General features: G+C 29.1%; 2 protein-coding genes across 3 annotated transcripts in view; one reads left to right on the plus strand and one right to left on the minus strand.

The window, feature by feature from the left end:
• The window catches only part of LOC111681662 (pneumococcal serine-rich repeat protein), a 105,400-nt gene that overhangs the window by 86,222 nt on the left and 5,776 nt on the right, over positions 1-13,402 (plus strand). The window lies entirely within an intron of this gene.
• On the minus strand, positions 5,268-8,244 carry LOC111681663 (V-type proton ATPase catalytic subunit A). 2 transcript variants are annotated; one of them, XM_023443546.2, is made up of 5 exons: positions 8,165-8,244; positions 7,598-7,721; positions 6,770-7,467; positions 5,720-6,697; positions 5,268-5,647 (listed from the first exon to the last, which is right to left on the minus strand). In XM_023443546.2, exons 2-5 carry the CDS (start codon positions 7,671-7,673, stop codon positions 5,555-5,557), a joined length of 1,845 nt encoding a protein of 614 aa, XP_023299314.2. In that variant the 5' UTR covers positions 7,674-7,721; positions 8,165-8,244; the 3' UTR covers positions 5,268-5,554. The 2 variants fall into 2 exon arrangements, with proteins under 2 accessions (XP_023299314.2, XP_023299315.2); XM_023443547.2 differs by having other exon boundaries at positions 8,061-8,201.

The raw sequence follows: 13,402 nt of genomic DNA on the forward strand, positions 1-13,402 counted from the left end.
TTTTGAGTACAAGATTAAACTTCGCAGTTTTGCCATACAAAACAATAGAAAACGTCACTGTTTGTTATCAAAACAATGCAGTTTTATAAAAAAGAAGAAGACTTTATAATTAAAAATTAATGAAAACTTAAATTTAAAACAAAACAATATATTGTAAAGTCCCTACAATTTATACTCATCAGTAAATTAAACATGTTAATGTTTACTTTTATAAAAATTGTATTATTTTTTGCATCAGCTGTTTACACTTTTTAAACCACCTCCAATGGGCGCTTAAACTAGCAAATAAAATTAACTATTCGAGTACTCAAAACAACTTTGGAGGATTAATTAAATCCATAATCCTTCACCTAAAGATTGGTCCTACGTACACAACATCTGGAAAACTTTATATTCGGATACAGCGTATTTTAAAATATGAATATTGACATCTCTTATTGGAATTAAATTTATAATAATTCTTCAAAATAGAGCAATATGCAAAGATTTTTTTCAACAAAATTTTTAAATTAAATTCTATATCAAATTAAAAAATATACATACAATTTGTAATTAGTACACGATTTGTGAATATGTTAATTCATTTCATTTAAAATTTTAATTAAAATTGAATTCATTATTAAAAATATGTACATTAATTTTCAATTATTGTAGTTAATTAAAAATTCCTTATATTTATAAATATTGAAAACCAAAAGCTTTTAAAAAATATTTTTAAAATGTATATTTTAATGGAAAATTACATTAGTATGTAAGTGTGGTTACACTGATAGATGCATTAAATTTTCAATTTTAAAAGAAAACAAACATTCATAGTTAAATAAAATTTTATTTACATAAATTTGTAAATAATTAATTTCACATTAATTCACTACACCATTACGAAAAATCATAATTTATGCTTTAAATGTTTCAATTTTTTTCAAAAGTATTTCTTTGTATTAATTTGATATTCTCAATATTCTCAATAAAATATTATAATTCCAAAATTACATCTTCAAATTGTGCAGAAGTTCCCAATAATAATATGTGTTTATTTATGGAATAATCAAATTATGAATGCATAATTTACATGATGTACATACATATGTATGTGTGTATGTATGTGTGCATATTTAGAAATCATAATTAGAATTCATCTAATATTAGTATCAATTACATAAAAACAAATATGTATGTATTTAATATTCATTCGTGGTTTAATGCAGTTTATGAGCAAATTGTTTTGTTTTATATTAAGTTAAAAGGAATTCTGTGGCAACAAGTGGAAGTGGCATAACTTGGTTTTTAAACTTTTCGGAAAAGAAGTTAATAATTTTGTTCGTTTTGATCCATTCTGTATAATAAAGTAGGCACATTATTGTAAAATGAAAAAAAAATATTTGCAAAATCCAATAAAACACAATAATTTTCGCATAACCATAGCTATAGAGTTTTACCTTTTAATCACAGAATTTTATAATCGATGCTAAAATTTTTCATGGAAAATATTTGTTACATTTTCAATGTAAAAACAGTTACAATATAAAAGTTAATTTGTTTTCTCTAGAAAGGAATTTATAAAAATAAAATTTATCTGTTATAATATTCTACGAAATAGTTAATAAAATGTCACCTGAAAACTATTTTTTTAATAAATTAAAACCACATTTATTTTTTTACATTTAATTAGAAAATCATAACGTTTAATTAATACAAAGAGGAAAGTAAAGTCGAGCATGGCCGACCAACATGAATATATTTTAAAAATGACTTAGATAGATAGATAGATAGATAGATAGATAGATAGATAGATAGATAGATAGATAGATAGATAGATAGATAGATAGATAGATAGATAGATAGATAGATAGATAGATAGATAGATAGATAGATAGATAGATAGATAGATAGATAGATAGATAGATAGATAGATAGATAGATAGATAGATAGATAGATAGATAGATAGATAGATAGATAGATAGATAGATAGATAGATAGATAGATAGATAGATAGATAGATAGATAGGTAGATAGATAGATAGATAGATAGATAGATAGATAGATAGATAGATAGATAGATAGATAGATAGATAGATAGATAGATAGATAGATAGATAGATAGATAGATAGATAGATAGATAGATAGACTAAAGGCTCCAAGAGCAGTTGGAAAGTGGGCTGTGGCTTTTACATTCAAAGATTTGGAATCATAATATCATATATCGGGCGATATTGTATATATACGGATAGCAAAGCTGCGATCAGAAATCTACCGGGTGTTTTAACGACTTCTACGACATCTGAACAAAAAAGCTCGAAATTCTAGGATAAGGCTAATATGTATACCTTGTCAGGGAAACTGAACTTGCCAAGAATGGACACCTTTAGTGTTATTTCTCTCTTAATGGTTCAGAATGAACTATATGAAATGGCTCAAATCACGGAAACCACCTGTCTCAATTCGAGGGCAATTTGATATAGCTTTCGCAGGGAACAGATAAGAATGCTGGTATCAGTCAAAATGGGTCACTGTACTATTGGCAATTACGCTAGGAGAATGGGTTTCGATTTTAACGACTACTGTAAAAATTGTAATAATGAATAGGAAGAGGTAGCAATACACCACCTTCTCTGCTATTGCCCATCATTCAATGACAGCAGAGAACAATGTTTCGACATGCTGCTCTATCTGGTCTGGATGAGCTATTTGGGGTTTGCCTAAAAAATACACTAAATACCCGACTGATTTATATCGGAAAGTTGAGAGTAACCACCTGATGGACTCTTACAATCACTAGGGTAACACAACAGGACCGCAACTAGGTGGGCCCATGTAAGCCACTCATGATTGATTGAGTGGCTGCCCTTCTTACCTAAACCTATTTATGAAAAATCGGCGACCAGGCTTTAATGGTCTTTAGCATTATTCTAAATCTGCAATTACATGCGTTCATTGTGAATTGCAGTTAAACAATTTTATATAGAATATTTATACGAATTAATTAAAATATTATGTTGTGTAAACATTTGAATCGTTTTGAATGTGCAGCACATGCCAGTATTTAGGAAATGTGTTCTAATTTTACATGAATATACATACATATGTATGTACATATGTGCATTAGGATTATAACTTTAATACAATTTTTTTAACATATCAAATCGGCTCTCTCTTTAATCCACATAGAACATTAAAGCATATGTAGAAAATGAAAATAGCTTTTTTCCTAGCGTTTAAATGTATTTAAATTTTCAACATTTACTCTAAAATAACTTTTAAATTTCTTAATACAAAACTGGAAACTTTCGATATAATCTAGTGTCATTGTTTAAACACATTATTTACACGTAAAAAATCAATTATATAGGGAAACACGCCCCTCCTTTAAAAAATACAGATCATAATATTTAAAATTCATACAAATTTGTTTGTGAATGGTTTAAGACCAAAGAAAAATACTTTCGTTATTAGAACACTACTGGCTAACACATAGTAATAAGGCCTTACTTTGGTTATAACCCTAATGTGCGTAAAGTATTTTGTGTAAGTAGCATTTATTAATTTATTAAATACTTGAACAAATTACATCCTTAACAATCTATTTACAATCTAACATTCAATTGAAATTGTAGTATAAGGAGAAATTTTGTATGAAACTGCAATGAATAAAAAAAATATTAAATTTACTAGTCAAGTGCACATCTACAAATATAAGAAGAAAATTCAAATTGTTTATGATTTGAAGTCAAGAAGTATTTTGTGTAGATTCCATTCTAAATTAAAAAGAAAATTCAAAACCAAAATTCACAAAAAAAGAAAACTTTATTCACCAAATTAATCGATCTTTAAAATTAGTTTCTTCTTCTGATTTTTGAAAAGCAGAAGAAAAATTTTAGAACTTGTTCTAAAAACTACTAGTTCTAGAACGAGTGAAAACAGAAGCACTTCAGATTCTTAAACAGCAGCCTTGGAACTAGTTGTGTGGCCATTACTTCTGGAACCTGTTCTTTAGAATATTGTTGTGGTTTTTAAATAATTCTAAATAGTTTTCAAGGAACTAGTTCTTTGATACTAATTGCTACTGCACTAGTTCAATGGAACTCATACTAATTCCGAAACAACTTCTTGGAATCAATTGAGAAAATGTAAAAAAAAAATTAAAAATGTATAAACTTATTTTTATCGAAATAGAAAACGCATTCAAATGTATATTTTTGCTTTCCACTGAACTATAAGATATTAAAGAGCTCCCTAATTGAATGGTACCGAGTGAAGCGAAAGTTTGCTGCTTGTAACATATATCCATACAAAAAAATATTTTAAAAGATTAATCTAATCTTAATAATTTAAAAAAAAACGCTAAAAAAGAAATATTTGTTTATACGTTCTCTAAAGCTTCCCTGGAAATAGTTTCGAGGTTGACAAATTCAAACAGAAATCATTGATTTAAGAACTAGTTCTAAAAGCGTTCCAAAGAACGAGTGTCGACTCCATAACGCTTCCTCAGAAGCAGTTCCAAAAGTGACAATTTCAAACAAAAATTTTTGGGCTCAACGCCAAACTAGAACTAGTTCAGGCTAAAATCATGTGTTCTAGAACTAGTTGTAGAACTAATACAATTTTTCCAATTTTTTAAAATCTTTTAAAATATTTTCAATAAATGCTATAGACATTTTTAAAGAAAACTATTTTAAAATTTAGAAAATTTAATCGCAACTTTTATGCAATAAATAGCAAATTATTAAATTCATAAAATTAAAGATCTTGCGCAATTTTAGTAACTAAAAATATTAATGTATTATTCAGCACAACAACAATGAGAATAACAATATCACAAATTGGCAAATAAAGCAAAATAAAAACAGTTAAATAAATTCGAGACACGTGATAGTCGAAAAAAACGATTATGTATATTTACTAACATCAAGGTTAGTACCGCTTTAAAACAGCATTATTCTGTTATCTCCCTTTTCTACCCTTAGCAGTCACAACCACATGACCTCACCCATAACTTCCAGAATTAAGAACATCAATTTAATTTACATTACCTAGGTTAATGTATACGATGTTTTTTAAATATTTTTTTTTATTATTTTTTTGTGTAATAATACATAATTATATATAGAAGTTTTAAAACATTTTTTCTACATTATTTATACATAAGATTTAATTTTGCACAAAAGAAATAAAACACTTTGTTTTGTTTACAACTTAATAACCGTAAAGAAAAGCAAAAAAAGAAAACAAAATAAAAATACTACAATAAGAATAGAAGGGAAAACATTAAGTGGAATAATTGGCATCTACTCCTTAAGAGAAAAAATCAGAAGGAATTGTAACAATGACAACGATGCCTGGACGATATTTATCTCGCGTTTTTTCTTTAATTAACAACTTTTAATTTAATATTAAGTAAACAATAAGGGGAAGGTGGTCTTTTTTCTTTGTAGCAAAGTTTAACAGTGACTGTTGTTGCATTTTAATGTTAAAACAATTTTGAAATACTGAGGATGAAGTGTTTCAAACAAACAAACGAACGAAATAATTAAAAACAAATTAAAACAATAAATCTAATCTTCCAAATTTCTGAAAGCCTGTTGTAAATCTTCGTGTAATTGTTCAAAGTCAGCCTTGATCTTGGCTTCACCGTCCTTAACGGGATCCTAAAAAGAAACAAAGAAGAAAAGAAGTCAGTTTCGCAATCAAAAACAAGACGAAGTAAATTTGAAACTTACCTTGAATTTCATGGAAGACAATTGGTACATAATGTTACCCATAGCTTCACGGATGACATTCCAGGTGATTTTGTTTTCAGATTGAGCGGTGGATTCGACGGAGTGACGAGCCAAGTCGTAGAAGGCAATGATGTTCTTCAACATACCCACACTCTTGTAGAAGGGGCAGAATCTGTCGTATGATGAGTAGGAGTTCTGTTGCAAGAAATCGTCCTTAAGCAATTTGGCGACTTCCAAAGTGATCTTGTCAGTTTCGGCCAATGAAGCCTTACCGACCAATTGTACAATTTCGGACAAATCTTCTTCTTCTTGCAAGATTTCCTTGACCTTGGTACGCAATGGCACGAATTCGGGGAAGTTCTTGTCATAGAAATCATCCAAAGCACGCATGTATTTGGAGTAGGAAATCAACCAATTGATGGAGGGGAAATGTTTACGTTGGGCCAATTTCTTGTCCAAACCCCAGAACACTTGTACGATACCCAAAGTGGCAGAAGTAACGGGATCAGAGAAATCACCACCAGGAGGAGATACAGCACCGACAATGGAAACGGAACCTTCACGTTCAGGGTTACCCAAACACTTGACACGACCAGCACGTTCGTAGAAGGAGGCCAAACGGGCACCCAAGTAGGCTGGGTAACCGGAATCGGCAGGCATTTCAGCCAAACGACCAGAAATTTCACGAAGAGCTTCGGCCCAACGGGAGGTAGAATCAGCCATCATAGATACGTTGTAACCCATATCACGGAAGTATTCAGACAAGGTAATACCGGTATAAATGGAAGCTTCACGAGCAGCGACAGGCATGTTAGAGGTATTGGCAACCAAGGCGGTACGTTTCATGATGGATTCAGTGACACCATCGATTTCAACAGACAATTCGGGGAAATCTCTCAATACTTCAGACATTTCGTTACCACGTTCACCGCAACCGACATAGATAATGATATCAGAGTTGGAGTATTTGGACAAGGCCTAAAACACAAAAGATATAAACACATTGTAGATACAAAAAGATGAGTTGGTAAAAGTGAATTAAAAACTCACTTGTGAGATGACAGTTTTGCCACAACCGAAAGCACCAGGCACAGCAGTGGTACCACCTTGTACACAGGGGAACAAAGAATCCAAGACACGTTGACCAGTCAACAAGGGGTGATTGGCGGGTAATTTTTCAGTTACGGGACGGGGTTGACGTACGGGCCACACTTGCAACATAGTGTGCTTGGTGATTTCACCATCGAATTCAGTTTCCAAGACAACATCTTCGACATTGTAGTTGCCAGCGGGGGCAATGTAACGGACGGTACCCTTGGCACGGGGACCAACAATCATTTTGTGCTTAACCAAGGTGTTTTCATGGACCAAACCGTACAAGTCACCTCCGGTAATGTGGGAGCCGACTTTAACGTTCAAGGGATTGAATTCCCAAGAGGCGGTGCGAGACAGACAGGGTACATTGACACCCTTAGGAATGTAAATAGAGTTGGTTAATTCGTTGATGTCTTTCAAGGGACGTTGGATACCGTCAAAGATGCTGCCCATAATACCGGGACCCAATTCAACGGACAAGGGTTTGCCAGTACGCAAGACGGGATCGCCCACGGTTACGCCAGAGGTTTCTTCGTATACTTGAATGGTGGCCATATCACCTTCCAAACGGATAATTTCACCCACCAATTCATAGTAGCCTACACGTACCAACTCGTACATAGCCGAGCCAGCCATGCACTCGGCAGTGACGACTAATTTATTTCATCGAAACAAAATACATCATTGTCATAAAATAAAAGTGGAGGGAGGAACAAAGGGAAAATGCAAGGAATTGCGCCATAAGTATGGAATTCATCTTGAACAGTCATTATTCATACTCACCAGGACCTGATACGGCAAATACGCGACCATATTTGGATTCTTCCTCAACGTCGTCGAATCTCTTCAAGTTGGACATTTTGTTTCTTTTACTTCTAACTCTTTAGTTATTAATGGAATGCTTAAACTGAAAATTTCGAAAATTTATTAATTCAATTTCTATTATTTGCTTAATAAAAGCAACAAAAACGCCAAAAGATATGGAAAAATACAAAATTATCTTTAATTTCGTTTCCAATTTTTTCACCGACTTGTGTTGTGTCAGCTGACTTCGTTTTAGTTGGGTCACTTGATATATCACACACACACAAACTTTTCGTTTCTTTTTTTTATAATTCCAACTTTCCAGTTTACTTAATTATTTTTTTACAAATCATTTTGCACACTTCCATTTTAATTTAATGAATTTTCCATATCTTTTTACGTTTGTTTTTTATGTTTAAATTCCCCCCACTCCAGTATTTACTTAAAAATTAATTAATTTGTAACAATCCGTTTATCTAGTGTAAATTTTTTTATTAATTTTTTCCTTCCAAATGGGAAAAAAGTTTGAAATTTGTAAATTATTACCAACAGGTTTCTTCTCTGCCACACCGAACTACGACGATCAACGAAATAATGACATTACTACGTACTTACTTGACTGCAATAACTTGAAAAAAGCTTTTACTTCACGTGACATTTGGAAATTCTCCCGAACTTCCAATATTCACTGGAAGTGTGTTGTGGTTACTTTTGTTTTTATAAAAGTGCTGCCATTTAATGTGTTGCCAGATCTTGCTATGTACGAGTTAATGATCTGGTATTTTTTTTTTAATTTATTTGTTCAAGTGTTAATTGAATAAAATAGAAAGTCCGTGAATATTTGTTGTATTTTGGAAACACACACATACAAGTGTAGCAGAATATATATTTACGATTAAGTAATTTTTTAATGAGAACTCATAAGTTCTTTAGGATCATGTAAACAATTTTCAGAATTAGTCTTTATATTGTACCTTAAGTCAAAAATTGTTGTCATGTCGACATTTTTGATGGAGTTATTAAACATAAATGTCATGTTCAACTTTATTAATCTATTGTGAAGGAAAAGACAATATTTATGATTGATTTTTTTATTATAATTTTATAAATGAATATTATGGAATTTAAGTTTATTTTTTAAGCTTTTATTGTGATTTATATTTTAACAAATATGGCAACATCTGCAAATTTTTTTATTAAAAGCTTTTAGAGCTTCCATAACAAACAAATAAAATAAAACAAACAAATAACAAAAAGTATGATATTGAAAGCTTTAACTAGAGTTGGGAGCGTGTCATAATTTTCAACTGTCATGTGTGAATCACTCATGATCGTGATTATATTAAATGTTATAATGCATACAATGATATAGTTTTATACATACATAACTTTGGGGTCAACTTTTGATGAGTTGATACCCTACACCAGTCAATATGGATACCCTACATACATAATTTTGGGGGTCAACTTTTGATGAGTTGACCTATGGACCTATCCTTATAAATTTCGGTAGAGGAATTTATGTCTACTTCAAAGTTATTTATGTAGATTTTAATCGTTTTATTAGTGATTGTAAGTGAATTTTTACCTTCAATTATTTTCTGAATGGAAGTTTGTTTGGGGGCAAGTGTCAAATGAGGCCTGATCATTATAAAAATAAGATTTTTATGGTTTTATAAAACTAAGTTTTGCTGATTTTTGTTAACATAATAGAATATTTAATGTAATTATGAGCCTAAAGGTGGGTCTAGGACCAGCTAATCATTCTTTGCATTTCATTATGTGTACATAAATTTGTTTTCAGACTTGAATCTTGTACGGTTGTCAAACTCCATATAGGGTAAATGCACCTAATGTCGGCATCACCCAGTAGTCGGCATCTTTTACATAAAAATGTAAATAAATAAGAAAAGCTGTACAAATTTATTAAGGTTTGATCTATATTTCATAGAAAATATGGTCTTTTTGCTTTATGAAATGAGTAAATTTAAGTAGGATTACTAATTTCCTCTATATTTGACGTTTTTTAGTGACAGCTTTGCAGCATTTGTAGTACTGTCAGTTTTCTTAAAAAAAATTTAGTATTAGTGCCACCTTAAACAAGTGAATATTTATATGAAATTAAATGATTTATTTGACAAAAATTGATTTAAATGAAAGAAAACAGTTGAAATATTCAATTTAAAGTGAAAAAGTTAGTTAAAAATATATTTTTTTTTGTAATTTTAATCGCTGCCGCCATTAGGAACACAATTTTTTATGAATTCTTATTGTCGGCATAGGGGTGCCGACTACTGGGTATTAAGTTCGATCATACGTATTCTATAGTCGGCACTCTAAAATTTATTATTTCTCTATAGAAAATTGGGTATATTACTATGTAAAATTTCTATATAACAATTTTCTCTTCAAAAATTATATGTATAACAGTTATTTTTGTAAAAAAAATTATGTATAACACTTCTCTATAAAAATTTATGTATATTACAATTTCCTCTATAGAAAATTGATTGTACAACATTTGTTTCTATAGAGAATTATGTGTATACAATTTTTTTCTATAGAAAATTTTATGTATAACAATTTTTGATACAAAAAATTATGTGTATATCAGTTTTCTCTATGAAAAATTGTGTGTATACCCTTTTTTTCCTACAGAAAATTACTTCTATAATAGCTTTTTCTACAGAAGATTACAATTTTTTACTACAGAATATAATTTTCTATACAAAAAATATGCGTATAACAGTTTTTTCTATTAAAAATTTTGCATATTAAAATTTTTTCTAACAAAATTGCTTCTTAACTGTGTTTTTACAAAAAAATTATGAGTATAACTTTTTTTTCTATAGAAAATTCCTAGTATGACAATTTTTCTACAGAAAAGTGTTCTTATTATAATATCCTCTATGAAACTTACGTTAAATTTTTTCCTATAGGAAATTGCATATTTTTATAAAAGATTTTCTTTAAAAAACAGTACATATAACACTTTTCCCTATAAAAAATTACTTTTTTCTCTAACAAAAAATATAATATTGTACAGAAAATTGCATGTATAACTCTTTTTCTATAGAAAAAAAATGTTATTATGTATACTTATTACAATTATAATTATGTTCATAACATATTTTTCTACAGAAAAAACGATATTATTACAGTTATTTCTATAGAAAAAATTTAATTAAATATTTTCTTTGGAAAATTGTGTATATATCACTTTTTTCTATAAATAAATATGATTTTTTCAAACAAAAAATCTACTGCCGACTATAGGGACATTTTTTGTCGAACTTAGGAACACTGGTGCCGACTATTGGAAAATGTGGAGTTTTTAACAAAATTTACAAATTACTAAAAACTAGTTATTTGTTTTTCAAAAAAGGTAAATAGATCTAAAACTTAACTAAACACATAATTGAAATAACTAAAAATCATCGTAATAACATTTACCGACTCTTTAGGGGGATAGTTTGAAAAAGAGAAAAAAGTTAAACTGCCGACTATTGGTACATTTACCCTACATATATCAACAATCTAGCGTCTGTTTTCAAGTGCTGGTACTTTGTTAAAATACCATGAACAAAATGTTCGGCGAATAAATCAGCAAATTTTCCTTTTTGGGGCCACCCTAATGTACATAAATATACATACATATATATATATTTGTTTATCAAAATTGAATAACATTCGTTAAAGTTTCGCACATATTTAATTGGGAAAAATTAGTTAGTATGTAGAAGTTTAGTTTTCTTTTTGATGTTCTTTCAAATGTCAGTTGCAAAAACTTCGTATATAAATTAAAATATTAATACTTGTTTTTTATTGTTAAAAAATAATAACTTTTTCTGAAACTTGTTGTTTGTGCGACCAAAGTTTTTATTTGCAACAATAATATAACAAACAAACATACACTGAAAATAATCCATGCTCAACTTTACGAAAAAAAATTTGTAACTTATGTTTTAGTAATATTTACAAAAATTTTGTCTATAATACGAAATATTATTTAATAAAACCCTTTTCTATTTTTACGAAAGTACGAAAACCTTTCGTAATATTTTATTCTTAAATTTTAGCGAAATGATATTAATTATATTATGATTAAATAAAACTACATTTTTATAAAATTTAAGAAAAAGTATTATTCACGAATTATTTTCATTAAAAAAATTTAAAATTCGTGTGGAGAATAATTTTGAACTAAAATTAGAAAATTTTTTTAAATGAACAAAAATGTTTGAATAAATTAATATTTCGTAAATTTTACCATATTTATTCAAAATTCACTTATTTTCAATTTATGTAAATTGATTTTTTCAAGAATATTTTGCATTATACTAAAATATTTCGTACAATTTCGTAAATATTACGAAAGAATTTCGTGGTGCGAAACAACGAACGATTCGTACAATGTACGACGTTTTTCGTATATATTAGGCATGGATTTTTTTCAATGTACATATTTGAATATTTTTGTATAGTATTCCAAAATTTAAGAAAAATTTAATTTACCACTATTTGAGCTGTTCGGCACCAAACAAATAGTTAAACATTTTCGGGAAAACTTTTTGAAATTTTGAATTGAGAATTACATACATATATATTTTTTTATTACTTTTAAAGCTACCTACACACTATGAGAGAAGTCGTTAGATTTTTATTTCATACTGTCAAAACAATTTTCAATTGAATTAATCAATTTTCTTTAATTTATGTTAGAAAAGTTAAATGTTCATATTATAAAAATTTTATTGTATTCATCTAATTGAATTGCAACAATTCTGTTATTCTATGTTCTTAAGCCGTTGTTTCATTCAAAATGTTTTATGTTTCAATGTTTTTTAGGTTAGGTTAAGAAAAATAAAAACGAAGTATATGAAAATGTTGAAAAACTTTGTATAACAGGAAACAAATGCTGCAAGTAGAGCAACATTTTTATCCGGAAGTTGAGTTTAATGTAAAAAAAAACTTGAATTGCTTTTTCCAACCTTTTTATGATCTTGTACAATCTGTTGTTATGTTTCCGGTTTTATATACTTATATGGACACAAATATGGGCAAACACAGAAAAGATTAAAGAATAATGTTGTATATTTGGGGACTAACATACATACATTACATATACACGAGTATTAAACAAAATTTGTTTAAAGAAATTATTATTGTAAAAAAAAATAATGCAATTTTTAATAATTATTAGATTCAGTTCTAATTGCTTTGAGTTTTAAAAAACAGTTTTTATTTATTTTGTATCTCTGCACACATGTCACAGATAACATACACACAAACAAATATAAACTGTAGCAGAAAGAAATATTAACCGCTGTACTGTAATACCACTGTCAAACTGTATAACCACTGTCAAACATACATATATGAGCTGTATTACCAACATATTACTGCTTTATCTCCTTGTTCTTGTTATACCCTTCACTTTCGTGAGAACAGCACAACATCCAAACATACAAAAAAATACACAGCTGAATAAAACCAAATACATCTTCACACGCACATGTACATCTTAATCCAATTCACAGTGTTGTTGTTGCTTTTTTAACAAAGTATGAAAAAAAATTGATTTTTTTGATGAAATTTTCAGAGATTTTTGCTCATATCTCCGTTATTTATACACCGATTTTGCTGATTTTAAATAGCGATCTTCTCGAAAGCATGTCTAATTGAATTATTGAAGATTCGAATCTCGTCGATATCTGGGGACCTCTAAAAACTGATTTCAACAGACAGACGGACAGACAGACGGACATAGCTTAATCGACTCCG

Source organism: Lucilia cuprina, chromosome 6, assembly GCF_022045245.1.
Source record: "Lucilia cuprina isolate Lc7/37 chromosome 6, ASM2204524v1, whole genome shotgun sequence".
Taxonomy (NCBI): Eukaryota; Metazoa; Arthropoda; class Insecta; order Diptera; family Calliphoridae; genus Lucilia; species Lucilia cuprina.